This window comes from Pagrus major, chromosome 16 (genome assembly GCF_040436345.1).
Source record: "Pagrus major chromosome 16, Pma_NU_1.0".
Taxonomy (NCBI): domain Eukaryota; kingdom Metazoa; phylum Chordata; class Actinopteri; order Spariformes; family Sparidae; genus Pagrus; species Pagrus major.
In genome coordinates this window covers 13195619-13214833 of record NC_133230.1, presented here as the reverse complement: position 1 = coordinate 13214833, position 19215 = coordinate 13195619, and the positions used below count along the sequence as shown (strand labels likewise).

General features: G+C 42.2%; 1 protein-coding gene across 1 annotated transcript; it reads left to right on the top strand.

The window, feature by feature from the left end:
* Positions 1-652: 652 nt before the first annotated feature.
* Positions 653-13288, top strand: LOC141009998 (claspin). Its single transcript, XM_073482754.1, has 24 exons — positions 653-914; positions 1755-1872; positions 2343-2776; positions 2915-3067; positions 3297-3368; positions 3468-3540; positions 3653-3755; positions 3911-4497; positions 4612-4800; positions 4893-5053; positions 5145-5323; positions 5527-5579; positions 5760-5953; positions 6039-6576; positions 7077-7110; positions 7242-7329; positions 7417-7553; positions 7670-7831; positions 8232-8353; positions 8676-8803; positions 9028-9148; positions 10117-10193; positions 10764-10925; positions 12734-13288. The coding sequence occupies exons 1-24, from the start codon at positions 888-890 to the stop codon at positions 12857-12859; spliced, it is 4038 nt and encodes a 1345-aa protein (XP_073338855.1). The 5' UTR covers positions 653-887; the 3' UTR covers positions 12860-13288.
* The last annotated feature ends 5927 nt before the right edge of the window (positions 13289-19215 follow it).

Sequence of the window (19215 nt, the reverse complement as noted above, 5' to 3'; positions counted from 1 at the left end):
GTATGTTTATAACCTAACATTAGCTTTTTACTTCCAGTGATTTAATATACGCTTTAAAAATCCCAACAGTCTTCTGTGTAGAGTATCTTACTACAAAAATACATCATCACTGAACCACTCTATACAGATAAACATTAAATAAAATACATAACTTGTGTACTTTGTGATCTTTGAGTTATTTTATCACAGGGTCAGACACTTTACTTAAGTAGCATCACAAAAGTGTAAAAATATTCCATTATTTGTGATTGTAAAATGGTAAAAGTAAATAATAACAATAAGCAAATGTAGTCTTTCTTTAAATATTAAAAGTGACAGTAGGCCTACTCATATTGAAGGAAAATGGCGCCTGTGTGTTGTATTATTGTCTTTAATATAAACCTGGTCGAAGTGAAGCTATTTTGAACTCATTTATACTGTGAGTAGTTTAACAATATAACAATAAATTGTGATAAATAAATATTATCAGCTAACAAACGCTCACTTTTTTTTGCCCAAACCCTTCAGCCCCGCCCGCCCCAGCATCGCCGGTATTTAAAATCAGCTCCCGCCAAGCTGTGTCGTCACAGTGGGCGGACACAAACGCGCCCGAATGGACCAATGGGAGCGCGAGAACGGGGCGATTGACACCTCGGCGAGGAACGACTGCGGGCCAGCTGTCACGGCGCGCGAAAGATCAAATTTTCTATTCGGTGCGTCGGAACAGGCGGGAGGAAGAGGAGCACCTCGGCTAAACGCTTCCTAAATGTGCTTTAAAAGACTGAAATAGCGTCTGTCGCACGGACATTAACTTTTTCGACGTCTGTTGTGGTTGCCGGGATACAGCGAAGAGTTGTCCGCGCTGGTTTTATTTCACAGGAAGAGCGAAAACTAGCCGGCGGACAAAGATGAGCCTCGTCCTCTCTCAACACCAGGTGAGGAAACACTTTCACATACCTGACACGAAAGTCCATCTAACACGAAGGTATCACGCTGTCAATGAAGCCCCCGTTAGTTATAAGTTATGGGGAAAGACTGAATTGATTAAAAGTATTCAAAACCGATTAAATGTGCTAAGCTAGCTGCAGATATTGTTAGCGTTAGCCGGTTAGCTAGCTCGCCCAGCTGTAATGGTGGTTGTGCCTTGGCCTGCTCACGTCGATTAACCGATGTTAGTTTGGCATTTTGTTTTGTTAACCACCGTTAACATCTTATACATAAACATATTATGATGTTGGGGATGACTCACTTGTGTCTTTGTGTGTTACATGAAGCTAAGTTAAGTGCAAACACAGCAAAGGAAGTGTTGTCGCTCGCTAACTCATTGTTTGGTTTATTGCAAGGCGCCACTGATGTAATTTAACAGCCATGTTCCTGCACAAAGTCACATATTTAAACCTTAACTTTTCAAGATAACTTTGCAAAGAAATTACCTTTTTCCTACGTGTATTTTCTGACACATACAGACACAAGCTTTAATTGTGGTATCCTGGAAAAATAGCAGCAGTGAGTTGGACTAAATCTGCCACTTTAAACATGAATCAATACCTAGAAAATTTGGATTTAATGAAAATATGGTTAAATCACATTTAGCACAATAAGTAGCCCTGCAATCTAATATTAGGCAGCAGTGTGTGCCTTACATTAAGGCTGTATAACTTTGAACACGGATCCTCCAGTGTGTTTTATCCCCAGTAAAACGGACTGCGGTGCCTCAATATTATAGAAAATAAACTTCATAATGTGTAAGTTCTGTTTTTTGTTATTGTTCCCAGGCGGAGGGGCTCCCAGCTGTGCCCCAAACTGCAGCAGAGAGTGATTCAGACAGCGGGATGGGCTCTCCAGCAGAGGAGATGGTCACAGAGACAGCCAACAATAGAGAAGAGCTTCCAGGTGAAGTAACACAACAATAGATGATAATGCAGGACTGAGACACTTTGGCTGTGTAAATGAGAGTGTGTAAATTTAGAGTTTAGACATTTAGTGGACACTTAATCACAATACTTACCATGAATGCAACAATCACATTACTGTTTGAATGGCAGCACACAGTCCTCAATACTCACTTAAAGGAAAATCTGTGTGTCGTTCCTGTGTGAAAAAATAAATGCTACGTAAAACACAAAAAAGGTGTCTCAGGGACTTAACTGCATGTGCTCACAGATTAAAGATAACTAGACTTTTGCTCCAGAACAACAGTTATTTTGAAGAATCATTACAAGTGCATTAAAAAAGGGGCAAAGGGAGACTGAAGTTACATCCATCATTGGCTAATACTGGAGCAAACAAAAGTAAAACACAAGCAAAATACAAAGGATAAACCGCAACAACAAGACTTTCTAAAGTGTTATTTGTGTGTTCAGATTCTGATGACGATGAAGACATCACAGTTCACAGAAAGCCACATCGTAACGCCATCCGAGACAGTGACAGCGAGGAAGAGGAGGCAGCTGCAGAGAGCAGTGTTCACATGGCCGAAGCTCTTGTCTTATCCGCTTCCAGCGGTGATGAGATGGAGACCGGAGAGGCCGAAGAAAAGAGTGAGAGGAAAGAGAAAGGAGCGCAGAAAAGTAAGAGAATACGCCACGCTCCCATTGACAGCGAAGACAGTGAGCCTGAACAGGAGGAACATGGAGAAATGGAGGAGCAACAGGAGGATGTGAGGAAGGAGAAGGAATCGACAAAGGAGCAGAAGAAAAGGGAGAAGAGTCAGAGGCATCGGGAGAAAAAGGAGAAGCGTAGCAAAGCTGTGGAAAAACTGAAGAAGAAGAAAGATCGGTTCTCTGAAACGAACGAGGTTATTGAAGCTATTTTTTCTTCTTATAACTCTTTTTTTACAGTGTTACATCAAGGAAATGATTGATTTTTATAGATTTTGAATCCTTTATGTGGATTTTATTGTATAGTTGAACACAACTTTGTACCATTTCCACAGAACACGCCTCCTGCTCGGGCTCTGAATGACAGTGGGTGTCCACTGGGCGACACAGACCTGTTTGACACTGGTCTGGGCGATGAGGACGAGGAGGAAGAAGAGTCTCTGGAGGCCATCAGAGCTGCTGTCAAGCAGAGGATGAAAAAACATAAGGTGGAAAAAAAGATGAAATGTCTTATTCAATATTTCTGAAATGTTTTGTAACTTATATTATTTATTTGAATTTCTAACCTTGAATCAAAACAGCTCTGTATTCCTTGTCTCAGAATTTGTTAAAGGTATTGAAATGTTAGTGAAATGTTGTGGTGAAAAGAGTGGCACAGTGTTTTGCAGATGTTTTCTAGACAGTTCTTTCTGTAATCCGGGTTAAATATTTCTGCAGGATCCTCTCCTGAATGGGGAAGATGAGGACGAGGAGGAGGATGAAGAGGCAGCAGAGAAGCCCCAGCGTGTGGTACGCAGTGTCAGAATTCTTAAATTTATTCTAAATGCTGTAAAATTTATATGAAATACCAAAAAGTGGTTTTATGCTCAATGTGTGTGATGTTTGCAGGAGAGGAAAGCTGCACGCGCCAGCAAAGAGGCAATGAAGCAGCTCCACAGTGAGTCCCAGAGGCTGGTCAGAGGTCAGTAGACAAGAAACGCTTTTAATCTCTTTATCGTAACTCCTTCTCTTGAAAAGTGTGGTTCAGACCTTTAAAAATAAATCTTATGTCTTCATCTTTGACACTTTTGTAGAGTCTGAACTTGGTCTGCCGTACCACATCCCTGAGCCGAAGACCATCGACCAGTTCTTCAAGAAGAGAGTCCGGCCAGAGGGTTCTGCCATGGCACTGCTGAAGTAAAGACAAACAAAATAGAAAAAGCTATAAAAGCTAGCCAGAAGTTAACATCTGTTTTCAAACAATTTTTGAAAGTTTTACATTTATTTCTGTCAAACACACAATCAGAAGTGTCAAGGCTGACATAAACTAATGAATGAAAATCTCTCGTCAGGTCCACCAAGTATTCAGCCGTGATGTTAGAGAAACCGACACCTCCCACCGATCCACCCAGTGAGCCTGTGCAGCCATCTACAGAGCAGGACTCTTCTCCCTCTCTGGATCTGTCGTCCACTCAGATCCAGCCTATACCTCACCCTGCCGCCACCTCATCCCCGCAGCAAGAGAGACTCGACCAGGGCCGAGAAGCCACTGAGAGCCAAGATCCCGACCAGGAATCTGGACCGATGCTTTACCTCTCTGAGAGTCTGCAGGAGTCGCTCCCAACAGATGCAGTGTCGAGATCTGACTCTGGAGAAGAAACCTCTCCTGCATCCTTAGAACAAAGCAAGACTGCAGTAATGTCTGACTCTGACGCTCTGCAAGAAGAGGCCAAATCTGAGGCTGTGGAGGAGCCTTTAGCCACTCAGTGTGGGAGCACTGATCCAGCTGCAGCAGAGCCTTCATCACAGCAACACACTAAACCCAAGAAGGACAAATTTGCCATGCTGAAAAAGCTTGGACTGGACCCCCCACCTGTCGTTAAATTGTGCCCAGATGATGGAGCCTTTATTCAGCTTGAGCCTCCAGAGCTCAACCCTGGTGAGTGTTAGAAGTTTTAGAACAAGAGATTAAGAGAAAGAATGTGTTATGAGTCAGAATAAACCCATCTACTATTGCATTTAGATCTTTTATTTACCTCTCTTCTTATACTAGGTCTGGAGGCCCTGAAGAACCGCTTCCTGCGTCATGTCAAGGCGCCCACACGTCCTCAGGGAGAGCGAACAATGCAGGTTAACATCATCCGTAAAGACAGCACGCCGTCTGGTCAGGAAGAGCTGCACACTGAGTCAGTCACTGTCACTGTTAAAGAGGGAGCAGAGGAGCCTGTGGTAACCAAACCAGGTATGCATAGACATGACGTGCATGCAGAGGGCAGCGATTAAGAGAATTTTGATTGTTGACTTCCTGACATGACTAACTTCATCTTTTCATAGGAGAGAAGCTGCTGACTCTGAAGCAGCGCCTGCAGCTCGCCATGGCCCAGCGGAGACAGGAGGAGAGGGCACGCAAGGCCGAGCTGAATCGCCTTGACAATGAAGAATGTGGGGAGGAGGAAGAGGAGGAGGAAGATATGACAGATTCTGAGGAAGAAGAGGTCAGATTGTTTGTTTCTTGCTGCTTTGGAACAACCGTCTTCACATTTATCTCGGTGTATTCACATCAAACACAATCTTCCCTTTTACCAGGGTGTGGATGAGTTACTGGGAGGTGATGATGGTGAGGAGGAGGAGGAGGAAGGCAGTGTGGCCCAGAGTGTCAGGAGCCCTTCTCCTGTTGCACTGAACAGACCCTCGCCCACTCCAGACCCAGTTAGCACCGACGGCACACTCTTGCTGTTCCCGGGCAACTCCTGCTCTCGCACAGGGTAATTGTGACTTGAGTTTTTAAGCAACTAATGAACATTTCATTATCAATAATCTGCTGATTATTTTCTGAATTAATAGTTTAGTCTATGAAATGTGAAAATGCTTGTCACAATTTCACAGAGCCCAAATAAATGTCTTGAAATTACTTCTTTGTCCAACTATAAAGGTATTAAAGGTTGACATGCACTGTTCTCCTTTTCAGTGATGGTGTAAGAAGGTCTGGTCCTTCTGGACAGGACAGCAGCAATAAAATGGGTGAGTACAGCGAAAGATCCCACTCAGTTTATCCAAACTTTTTACACTCAAAAGACTAATGTATATCGACTACGTGACGACAATGCCTGCTCCACTTAAATGTGCTGTATTTGGAAGGACACTTGCCAAGTTTGTAAGTTTTTTTTTTTTTCCAAACTCTGTAATCCCTCTCGTCTCTAGAAGAGGACGACTCTTTGTCCCTGGTGAAGGATAACAGCCACAACAGCAGCTTCGAGCTTGCGGGATCTATGATAACCTCCTACCAGCCTGTGAGTCATCAGCGCTCCGCAGGAAGAAACGTCCCCAACTCCTCCATTTTCCGCTCCCCGTCTCCCTGCCTCTTCAGGCCCAGCTTCCTCGGCTCTGCCTCCAAGGTGGGATAAAAATAATTCTTTCAGCCTTTTATTACTGTTTGCTTCAAAATGAACTGGTTTAATTTTTCATCTCTTTTCCCTTCAGAGTTCAGGAAAACTCTCCGAGCCCTCTCTCTGCCTCCCTGTCGAGGACTCCCAAGACTTGTATGCACCTCCATCTCCAGGAGCAGATTCGGGGCCTCTGGGTGGAGCAGCTTCTGGTCCCGGTCTTGGAGGAGACTCCCAAGGTCGCTTCTCGCTGGAAGATGACACCCATTCTCAGTTACTCGACGCAGATGGCTTCCTTAATGTGGGGCCGCGCCCTGGTGCACCTCGCTCTCACAAGAGACAGTTGATCCTGGACAGCCTGGATGAAAACGCAATGGACGCCAACATGGGGGAGCTGATGGGGTTGTGTTCGGGTGTTTTCGGGACAGCGGAGAGCGGCTCGAGTCAGACCAAAGGTCTTGGATCTACACAGGAAGATGAGCTGCTCGGGTTGTGCTCGGGAGCGTTTCCACCAACACAGGCCGGAGAGGAACAGATGGAAACAGAGAAGAGTAAGGAGAGAGGAGAGGATGAAGAATCTGATAATACCATGGATCAGCTGCTGGGGCTGTGCTCAGGGAAATTTCCAAGTCCAGGTAAAGGAGTCTGCTACCTCCCTTATTTTCTATGTAGGCCTGCAACTAACAATTATTTTCATTTTCAATTATTCTGATGATTATTTACATGATTAATCAATTAAGAGTTTAGTGTATAAAAAGTCAATATTGTGAGAAGTGCTCATCGCAATTTCCCAGAGCCCAATGTAATGTCTTTAGATTGCTTATTCTGTCCAATCAGCGGTCCAAAACTCACAGACTCTTTATTTACTGTCATAAATGACAAAGAAAAGCAGCAAATCCTCACATTTAAGAAGATTTTTTACTTGATGAAAAGGTTAATAGAGCAACTAACTGATTGACAAATCGTTGCAGCTCTATTGTCAATAGGAGCCTGTTAACTATGAGGAAGCTCAAGGACATATGATTGTCTCACAACATTTTGATTTAGAGGTTTGACAGTGTTATGAGCATCTTTTTAATCATTTTCCCTCCAGTTACACAATATTTACATTTGTTTCTTTTGCTGCCATTTTTAGGTTCTGCTCGTTCAGCTTCACCAGTACAAGACAGGTACAGTACACAGAACTTAGATTATGTTATATATCTCCAGCAGTTTCCTTTTGATAACGTGTTGAAGTCATAATAATTGAAATATTTTGTATGAAATTGCAAGATTCTCATAGTGCTTTCTCTGTATAAAGTAAAAAGAAGCCAGAGGAGGAAGAGCAGGAGGAGGAAGAGGACTGCGAGTTCCGGCTCCTGTCAGATGTCGAAAGTCATAGTGAACAGGTAAGATCAACACACACCTCTGTCTCCATTAAAGTTCCACTTAATGTGTCTTTTATAATGCAAGTGACAGATGAGTTATGTGTTTAGGAGGAGGACGATGATGGACAGGATGAAGATGGGGACGAGGCTGAAGCTGGTGAGGAGGACGACGATGATATAGAGGAGGAGGAGATGCAGGGAGTGTTCGCATCCCATCGGGTTAAGAAGAAGAAGAAGAAGAAAATGTAAGTGTAGAATCAAGTATAACTTTGTAGGAAAAAGGAAATGGATTCGTAATTTCCATCAGATAATCCACGCTGTAGCACAGGGTTTTTAACGGTTTCCTTCGTTGTGTTCACAGGCGTCTGACTGACTACTTGGACTCGGAGGCTGAGCTGTCAGGCAGTGACCTGGGCAGCGACGATGAGGACGGTGACGGAGAGAGCGAATACGAGGAAGAGGAGCTTCTTGAAGAGCTTCCCTCCGATGAAGAGCTGCAGGACCAGGTCAACAAGATCCACATGTGAGTAATGGATCTCATTCCATCTGGTGCCTTCCTTCAGTAACGCACTTGACAGTTGGAGACCTATATAACCAGTAAAGTCTAGTATTTACTGACCAGTCGTTAAGCGTGTTGTCAAGTGTCTTTACTAAGTTGTAAGGTTTATGCCCCTTATGACTGTCAAAGACTTTTAAAAAATCTGGTCAAGTTATTGGAAATGGTTTTGAAGTGTTGTTTATCCACTGCAGGGTTCAGCTGGTCTTTAGGTTTGTCTCAAGCTCAAACTGCATTAATACTCATCAGAGAGTTTCCTCCAGCGTTGCTCTAATCATAACAGGAATATCCTGTAGTTAAAATTCAACTTGGATATCTTATATCTGAAATTAAGTGGTTTAAACCGAGAGATGAAATGTTCCTACAGGAAGCAGATAATGGATGATGACAAGCGTCGTCTGAGGCTCTACCAGGAGCGTTATCTCGCTGATGGCGACCTGCACTCTGACGGTCCGGGACGAGCTCGACGCTTCCGTTGGAAAAATATGGGTGAGTTTACAGAAAGAAAGAAAAAACATATACCGGTAATTAATTAAGAGAAGGAAAAGAGATAAAAAGAAAAATGGAGGGAAAAACAGTGTTTATCACAAAATAATCTCAGGCTGTACGCTTAAAGTATCTGGAATTGGTGTTCAATATGAAATAAATCTTAAAAAATAATCTAAAGAGAGAAACAATCTAAAAGTGTGGGGGGAAAAATGGATGGTAAGTGTATGTTTTGAGCTTTGAGTACATCAGATCTTGTTTTATATTCTACAAACCTTACTAAACTTCCAACAAACCACTGAGTTTCTCTCACTTCTTCCTCCAGATGATGGTTTCAACATGGACGGGACGGGAGCAGAGGGCGAGGAAGATGAGGAGGAAGATGACGTGGACCAGTCTGAGGTCCAGAGGAGGAAGGAGAGACTGGAGAGGGAACAGTGGCTCAGAGAACAGGTAATATTAAGAGACCTACACACAAGCTAATAGTAAAGAGCCATTAATGAAAGTCTATTTGCAGCATTGACTTTGTTGATTTCAAAACGCCGTGCAGGATTAAGAGAGAATAATAAAAGCTACATGTGTGTACATTCAAGACCTGTGTGGTTGAGTCATCCCCTCTCCTCTGCGGTGGGGGGTGTTGTTATTTTGTCTTCATTCCTTTCTCTGTGTCTTCTCAGTCTGAACAGAGCGCCAAGAAAGGGGAAGATTTGGATGCAGATGATGAGAAGATTGGAGAGGAAGACAGTCATTTCATGAAGCTGGCCAAGAAACTGACTGCCAAGACTCTGCAGAGAAAAGGTCTGTTTGATACGAGGCCTCACAAGAAGTCCGACGTGTTTTTGTCCAGTTATAAAAATAGTTTTATAAAGCAAACAAACATGTGGAAAGAAAACTCAATCACCAGGCAGGTCATTTGAAAGTTTGGGAACATTGCTGTTGTGTCTAAATCTGGAATATTTGAGCTTTTAGAAGTTGGAAGAGATGAATGTGAAGGTGTGATAAACAGTTCACAAAGTTTTAGCAGAGTCTAATCTTAGAGTCTTAGTTTCTCTGTGCGTCTTGTTCTGCTCAGCACTGAGAGTTGAGAAGGCCGTTGGTAACTCCACCTGATGTGCAACAGAGCTTTGGAGATAAAACAGAGACACACACACTCACACTCAAACACTGTGATTGCAACAAAACACTGGCATGTGTCCCAGCAAACTAAACTAAACTAACCCGGACACTGAGCAGAAAGTGCTGCCAACACTGTCACTGCTAAATGACAAGCGTTTGTTTCCCGACAGTTGTGGCATTCGTGTGTTCCCGGAAAAAGAAATGTGACTAAAACAGAGTGGCGACATGTAATATTAATGACTTTTTGTTAGCAGCCACTTCACATCCTCAGATCCAAATGATAAACATGGCGCTACAGCAGGAAGTTAGTCAGATTTTAAAGGGCATTTTAACCACTTGAACTCATTTACCTTTCAAAACAAAGTTTCAAAGTGCTTTTCATCAGTGTGTAGAGATAAAAACATTTCAGGATGACCGATGTACAGAACCACCGAGCAAAACACGACCTGATTAAGGATGAAAATGTTGTCACCAAATTTTCCTGATGCAAGCGAAGATGGCAGTGTGCAGGAATTTTTGTTCTTATTTAGGAATAGACTTGAAACAAAGAGATTTTTTTCATTTTTGCTTTAAATCGGCTAACTATGAATTTTTAGAGGAGCATCTTTTCTTTTTGTCTGTTCTGTAACTTCCCAACTTTTCCACACCAGAACCTCCTGTGGCACCACAACCAGAGAAGACCTCAGCAGCTCTCAACCCCTTCCAGAAACCTTCACAGCCCTTACAGGTACGTCACTGCCACCCCTAATAGTTACAAATCATGAATCTTGGTTTCATTTGCTTTTCTGACTTATTATTATTCTGTTTCATTTTGTTTGGTATCATCAGGGATTTCTCATTTTATCACACCAATTTAAGCTTCAGTCCTGTTTGAGACGGCTTACTAACACTGGTCACGTTTTAGGACAAAAACAACTGATAAAATATTAAGACTTTTTTTCAGTATAATTTTAACTTGGTTTCTTTTGGAATACATATTTTTGTTGTAACATAACTAACAGAAAAATGTTATAATTAGGAGGTTTGTTTACTTTATCAGCCATTTTTTCAGACAGGCAGCCATCAAGTGTAAAGCTTTAGTTGCCAGCTAGACTGGCCAGTGGAGTATAAAGATCAGTTTTCAGCTTGGTACTGACTTCTGTAAAACCAAACCCCCTCACTAAAAATGATCCAAAATGGTGCAGAGTGAGATTTTGGCCACTTGCCTCTTAAATATTTAACCAGCAAAGTTCATTACATATTCTCTGTGAAGTGAACAAGGTCAGTCTGAGACTTATGTTTTATTTATCTCTGCCAGGTGAGAAGAGGCTCGCTACTGAGTCAGCCTCACTCCGTCCTCCAGAAGCTGGCGTCAATCTCAGAGGGGAATCCTCTGGCGCCCAGAAACAGCCGAGGATTCCTGTTTCAGACTCTGTCTCCTGAGAAGGACAACTCGACCTCAGATGCTCCCCAGAAACAGGTGAGGGAAAAGAGACTCACTGAAGAGACGCAGAACGAGCTTCAAAGCATCACAATCAAACCATAAAATCCCATCTTGCCCCTCAGATGTTTAAAGCTGAATATACAAAATGTCTTTAATACACCAAGGGGCTTGGTAAATTATTATCTCATTTAAAACATTGATGTTATCTCACCATAGAAAGGTCGAGGTAGAATTTATTGTTATTCTGTCCACATAACAGCCAATAACACAACACCAAAAGACAATAGAAACGGGTACAGAACATAAAAGAATAATGTCAAACAAAACAAAGAAATGCCAGACAAAGAAAAGTCTGCCAAAACTTTACAGAAGTACGAATGCAATGTAAAAGAAGTCTCCAGAGGTTCCTCCTCATGTGTACAGTCTTTTCAATGGCAATATGGCTTTAAAAAAAAACATTTCAACTACTCATGGCCAGCTTTGGGTCTTTCAGCTGGAGCGGCCCTCTCACACCACATACTTAAATGGTAACCAGCTAACGAGTGTTCACACTGATCGTTACGTTTTCGAGGTTAGGAATACAGCTGTGCTCGAATTTGAATAAGGCTGCACGATTAATTGAGATGTAGTCGAAATCACAGAAGCTGTCAGAATATTTGACAAAAAAGTCAAGATTGTTGTTTTGTTTTTTGTTTTTTTAATGAAAATGGAAATTCTGATGCAAAAATGATCATTCCCGCTCATCATGAATCACATCATAGTTGCAATATCTGTCAAATTAATCACAATATATTACTGTTGACCGTAATGTGCATCCCTAAATTTGAATATTCTCCTTCAAAAATACCCTATCTCTTAAAATAATCTGTTGTTTCATCTTGGAAAGCTCTCAAGCAAACCACAAATCTAAATATTTGAAATGAAATGATCCCGGTGGCATATTTCTTGGTCTCCTGCTATCAAAACATACAATCAAAGTTAATAAAACAGCCGGTAAATAAATAAATAAAGTGACAATATACATGGATTGCTGTCCTGATAAAGGAATTCTGTAAACTTTATTTTCTGCTATTCCTTTGTTGTATCAGTTTAGACGTGATGATAAAGGCTTTGAGAGTCTTGAATTTCTTTGTTTTAGGTACCTTGAAAGTGCTTGAAGTTGACTCTTAAAGAGGTGTATGAAGCCTGCAAATGTTGGCAGTGTCACGTTTGTTTTGATTAGATAAATGTTTCATAGGGAGTAGAGAGGGAAATGATGTTATGTTGCAAATCACAGCCTGCATGTTACACCCATGAGTTTATAACAATAATTTAACTGCACTGACCTCAGTAGACTCCTGGTGCTGCTGACGCCTCCGACTTAACTCTAAAATTTACCTTCTCATCTCTTCAGTCTACCAGACAGATTATCTCTAAATGTCGTGTTAGGTCAGAGGACATGCTTTAAAACTGTTTTCATATTTCTAGAAGCTAATGCGCGAGTTGAAAATGATCAGTCATATGTTTTGGTTTCCCAATCTTCTCTGGTCGTGTCTCTTCTCTGATCTCTGTGCTAAAATAAGCACACAAACAAAATATTTTCCAAAGATCTTGTTCAGTGTGATAGTCATGTGAGGGTAATGGGTGACATTATTGATTCTGATGTCTTCTACATTTATGACACTAGGTGGAGCCAAAGCCCACTGCTCCTGTTAGATAATATGAAGTATAAATGCAAGAATGACTGTTGCTGGGCAGTTTGTTTTATCACAGGATTCACCACTGTAGTCATTTTATCAGTGCTCATCAAGTTTGTATAGTTTTGCACATGTGTCTTTAAACTTTGGATGTGTTTTGCCCCTCAGATGATGAAGAAGAGGGGGCCGGTGGGAGCAGTGAACCCAGCAGCAAAGAGGGTCTGCAGGGAGAACACACCTGCTGGACAGACTAAAGGCCCCCAGAGGAGCATCTTCAACTTCCTCGGCCACTGAGGTCAAAACACACTAACTGAAGGATCATCATCATCATCATCATCATCAGGCTGGAGAGCAGCCAGAACTGACCGACCTCGTCAAATGTTTCACCAATAAGACTTCCAAGATGAAGGGGGGGGGGAATGATAAAGATCCCTCCGTGAAACACAAATACAGATGCTTGTATGTTTACATTTACGCCTTTAAACGGCGAACTAAGAGCACCACTGACTCATCTGCTGATGTTTTTTCTCGCACACGTCTGCTGTTCACTTGTTCAGCTTGTGTCTAAAATTTTAAATCATTTCTGCCTGGACTGACAGACGTCCATTAAGAATGTTTTTATCATGTAAATAGGATTGATTTGGTTGTTAATGATAGTGGATATTTGTATGATTGAAATGTATTTGTTTTACGTTGTAAATAAAAGTGTATTTTAAGAAATCGCTCTTCTTGCTCCTGTATTCTCTCGTCAGTAGCACTTAGAGATGGTCAGGGGATGTGTAACAGGCCTGATATGTATTTAAAGTGTTGGTGATGTCTTGATTTTTCTCTAGCGCCATTTTAAAGGTTGACAATTGTGGTTTTGACAGGAAATATTCAATGGATTGCTTGTCATAAATTTCTCTTATTAACTCTTATTTCGTGAAGCCAACAACTAAAAGCCAGTCTGAGAGTTGCTCTTGCCTCTTGCTCTTTCACTTTCTCTCTTAGCTTAGCTTCCTCTCTCAACATCTTCTTCGGTCTCTTTGCTTCTGTCATGATGTTCGTAGAGGCCGCTGGCCCGGCTGTGGCTCTGGTGAAAATACCAAAAAGCCCTTGGTGCTCCAAAACCTACTACGGTCTGAGGCAGAGTCATCTAGCTGCAAGGCCAACTGAGCTAACTAGCTAGCAGCAGCTACAGTTAGCAGCAATTAGCGGTTAGGTTTAAATCAATGAGAGTATATCCAGCAGCTGGAGGACACGGCTTGTCCGACGTTAGCTGGTTGTGTGTGGTTGTAGTGCCGATAATGTTGCTCTAAGAGATCTTACTTTGATCCCACTTGAGTTTAAAAGGGGAAAAGTGTCTCAGATCCGCACACACCAAAGGCCACTGGAAACAAGTGTGAAACACAACTTAGATCATAAAGAAACATTAAAAAAACTGCGAACTTCACCAGAGTTTCACAGGTTTCATTCCTGTTCATTTGTGGGGAAACATCGAGGTTTTTGTCGGGGCAGGGATGCAAATCCACCTCTCCCTGTCCTTTGCTGTACATCTCCACACTTCTGGACTCCTCTCACTCTTTCTTTCACTTTTTCTTCCTGGTTTAAAGCATAATTGCAGTTTAGAGACTAATGATTTGGTAAGCGGCTAATAATAGGCCTGCATTAAAGGGAGGGTCCTCTAACGAGCCCTTTCAAGTCTCTCCATCTCATTAGTAGCCACGGTGATTAGCAGGAGGTCCCGGGGTTAGGAATGGGCGCAGGAGGCCCCATTACACATCATTAGGGGCCAACGCCAGGAGGGTCTGGAATGAACCCCATGGTGGGCCCCCGCCTACAGCAGGCTGCTTCACCTGCAGGCACACTGTGGCTTAATCCTGCTGTTGTTAAAGCACTGATTACATTTTTACCTTTTGTCAGTTTTGTTTGAGTTGAGAGTCTCAGAACATCACTGGATTTCTGTGAGGTTTTAAGAGCCGAGAGGCAGAGGAATAATATGATTTTTTCGCATTGAGCCGCGTCTATCATTATCTTTGAGCCATTACGATGCAATTAATCGAGATAAAGACCTGACTCCAGATCCTGAGGGTCTGTTTGCAGGGTCAAGAAATCAATCCTAATTAGAATTTAATAGGAAGTTGGAGAAGTAATGCAGCTTTGGCATAATTCTTTCCTTTTCTGTGCATCAACACCAGCTCCTCCAAACTGAAATTCACAACTTTGTTTAACCCCCGAGAGGGAATTACGAGGTCAACGCACTAACGCCACCCTTCCTCTCTCTCCTCTTCCTCTCCCTTTACTCCCAATTCACTCCACACTTGAAAGAAGAGGAAGGTTACATGTTTTGGCATCGAGGCCCGGCTTCTAAATATCTAGAGGACACGGATCTGGCTTTATTCAGATTATGAGGAGGAGAGAGGGCAGAGGGTGGAATAATTGAAGAGAAACATGAGCTGTAGCACCCAAAGGGGAGTGTATATATGTGTGTGTGAGCTTGTGTCATGACGTGTGCACTGTACGTGTGTCTACTCACGTCCATGCCTAAAATAAAAGTGTGTAATTAGTGTGCAAAAAGCAAACCCTCGTGCTGGATTAGCGGTTCAATTTAGCACGTCTTGGCTGATTTGTCTGATTTTTTTAAGAGCGCTTGGCTGTGAGCTGGAGGTCCAGCAGGCTTCTCTCCTTTTTTTTTTTTTTACAGTCTCTGTGCATCTCAGCGCCGAGGATCTGACAGTGTGGCCCCTGGGTGCTGCCGGCCGCCCTGGGCCACTGTCACAGCCGAAGACTGGTGCTGGAGCAGATGTGGAGCCGAACTGAGGGAAGTGGGTCATGGCGCTGCGGGCTGTGTGCAATTCAAACAAGGTCTTATTATGCGCAAGGTAAGTCATGCTCCTTTTTTTACTCTGTGAAGAGGGCGGGGTGGAGAGGGGGGGGAGTGTTAACATTATAATAATCTGTCTTCTTCCCTCAGGAGGCCTCACAGACGACCCCTCAGTCCAGCGAGTTCAGTCTATCTCTCCTCCTATCAGTGTCCTCTGTGGTTGTCTTTTGTAACTTGGGTTTTTTCTTTTTTAGAGAGGGGAGAGGGAGAGATGCAGGGAGGGAGGGATGATTTTGCGTGTGACGAGGCCTTGGGCGGACGGCTGTGTTTGATGTATTTTTTATGTGCTTAGGCTACTAGTGAACGATGGGGAGAGGAGGGGAGGGAGGGGGGGGAGGAAGGACGCCTGAAGCTGATGCACTTGAATGGGGATGTTGTTGAAGGAGAAAGAAGAGGGGTGGTGGTGGGGGGGAGATAGGGATAGATGTGTGTGTGTGTGTGTGTGTGTGTGTGTGTGTGTGTGTGTGTGTGTGTGTGTGTGTGTGTGTGTGTGTGGAGAGAGAAGAAGGTTTTTTTTGCTGCCGCCAGCGACGACATGTCAGGGGGATGAGAGCAGGGTGGAGAGAGGCAGAGAACACTTGTTAAGTCTGTCTGATGTAGCCTCTCTATACCACACACACACACACACACACACACACACACACCTACCTCTAGACATGCATGAACACACACTCTCTCTCACACACACACACATTTAACTGCCGTGCCCTCAGATCTGAGACTGACAGTCACAAAAGCAGCCAGTCACCAGTTTGCAAAAAAAATAAAAAATCACACTGCAACAAAATCCTGCAGTCCTCTGTTTTCTTTTGCTGGAACTGGAGGTATGACGTTGCCTGTCACTGTTGCATTGTGGGTAACAGTATCGATGCCTTGAGCCTCACCTGTGATGCTGTGAAAAAACGAAGAATCATCCTCCGATGACACTCAGCGAGCCAGAAAGCTCTGGTTACAAATCCACTGTGGGATTTCCTCCATTTCCCAGAATGCTGTGCGACAAACACCAGAGGATGGGCATGACCTCGCTTGTTGAATTCAATAAGAAGAATGTGGAGAGAGAAACAACCGAATAAAAGCAACAGATGATGTTTTTTCCCTCTTTTAAGTCACACGTCTATTAAAGACTCATGATGCTTTCACTGTTTCTCCTTTAATGAATGTATATGCACATTACTACAACTTTACTGCTGCTGCACCTTCAGCTATTATAGCTTTTAATGCAATTTACACCATTACTGTACTTACTGCTTTATACATTTTTAACGTCGCACCTTTTTACTGCTTTTTATATCCTGTTTCTGTACATTTTTCGTTGGTGTCACGATTCTCCAAATCCACAAATCGATTTGATGTTCGATTTTAAGGTCGCGATTTGATTCAATTTTCAATTTTTAACAAGTTTTTCTGTACTGACGCCCGCTGCTATTGTTAGACTCTTATGCCCTGACACTGTCATTTAAATTTTTTATGAGGTGCACACCATGATGTCACTGTCAGTGCTGTCCTTGGTCGTTGCACGTATCCCTGCGAAGTGATGTAGATTTAGGAGTTTAAGACGTGCACTTGAATGCACCACGAAGTCCCTCTGAGTGTCAAACACAGACAGACAGACAGCAGAGGAGAGAGGTAGAAATAAATCTACGGCAGTAAACGACACCAAAACACAACAGAGACGCTCGGCAGAGGTTTTCATTAAATGACTTTCAGTACAATCTGTCAGTGTGGCGGCGAGTCTTATGAGATTTACTCACCCAACGGATCTACATGTGGTGCTTGGTGGACTCTGTTTCTGATGCAGACATACTCATTGATACTGCATGTGATTTTGTCTTAGACCCTGTTTGTTTTAATGGCATTTAAATGACTATATGTGAGTGTGAAGCAGTAGGACAGAGCAGAACTAACATCAAAAGTACAAGGTTTTTTGGTCTGGTCAGACCTTCAGAGGGATGTCTGCAGACAGTCAGTCTGTAAAAGGGATCTTTCCAACAAGATTCAAGTTGTTTTGTCACTCTGGTTGTGCAACAATTTCACACAAGTGTATGTGTACACTCGGCGTAACAATTACACAACTTGGATCTTGTTGAAAAACCCTTGATCCAGAAGTGAAACGTCCAGTTTCCTCTGTATAGCACTTAGATATATCATGACCTGGATGATCCCCCCAAAAATTTAATATCAAAATATCATATCCTCTCATATAAAAATCTACTTTTGAAGAAATAGATGCAGTAAGTCTATTCATACATGCAAGTGACGTCCTAGGAAGCAGTTTTGGACATTTGCGTGTGAAAATGTAGCTGTTTTTTTTCCCACTCGACTCAGAAGTGTGTTCTCCAAACTGTTACTTCACTGTTTGTGCTTCAAGATACAATTATCAGGCATTATATAACACAGGGGTTGTACAAGAAAAGGTTTGTTGAAGTCCCTCAGTGCTGCTCTTGAGATGAAGTGATGAACGAATAAATAAGTCACTGTGCTGAATGAGTTTGACACTCGGAGGCTGTTTCCATATTGCCGAAGGAGGAAGGAAAATAGGAGTTTTACAAGTGTGTGAGCATAATTTTAGGACATCACAACTTGTTCAGAAGTGATTCATGGTTTAATATGCAGTTTTTACGTAAGTGTGATGTTCTAAACTTGAAACCTCCAGCACGCAAACAGAAGAGGAAGCTTCTGTCCAATAGTTAAATGTTTTACATAATTATAACTTGACTTCAGATTTTTTGATTTGATAGTTTAAGACTAAAATGTGTCTGGAGGAGATCTTTAACTTATCATTCCCATTGTGATATTTGTCTTGTAAGGTGATGTCCAGGCTTGAACATAAGATGAATGAAACATAATTAAATACATAAATCATATAGCAAAAGTCCACCACGCAAGCTCATGTAGAATAAAAGTGAATGCCATTCAAACAAAGGCAATATGTAACCTACATCTATACATACCCAACTAGGCTATTTAGCATCCGTGAGCATTATATAAACATTTAATTAATTGTTTAACACACTTTATCCTGTAGTTATAGGCAGATTTAAGAGATTAATAATGTCTCAATTTAGTACAGACGCCTCTATATGACCTACATAAGCCAAAGAGACCATCAGCGAGAAGATTGGCTAATTCTGTATGGTTATTTCAGTTATTCTTAATGACTTTTACCTGGTTGGATTAGATTTATCCAGGTTGGATAAATTGAATTAGCTGGATAGCCAAGGCTAACAGAGCCATGAGCTAATTAGCTAACAGTAGCTAGCTTTAGCCAAGAATAGCTAGCGAAGAGCAGCAGGTGTCAGTTTCTCTGGTGATACGTGTTTTTGGAGCTACCTTTTTAACAAATTACACCTTTAAAGTAAAGTATTACCCCAGAAATGAACTTTTAACCAAATTTCGCCAGATTTAGCTGCTTCTGGTGGTCGACGGTTTGTTAGTAGACCACCAGAACGATCAAAACATGGCAAAGTTTGGTTGAGCAGTTCGGGTTTTTTGCTTTAAAGATGTAATTTGTAAAATATTGCCAGAATTTGAAGGTAGCTCTAAAAACATAGGGACCGACATTTGCTAGCTATCCTCCAATGCCTCCAACGCTGTGTCCAGATTTTAATGTAACATCCTTTGTCATATCCTTTGTTAAAGCTAGCTAACGTATAAAAAATCAACACCGTGGTCAGGAATAAAAACAAACTGTATTAATTAAGTTTTTTCCTTTCTTCTTTGTCTATGTTTCTTATTTTCGAGCTTGGCCGACCTAGCGACAGTAACTAGGGGGGCTAACAGTTGCTAG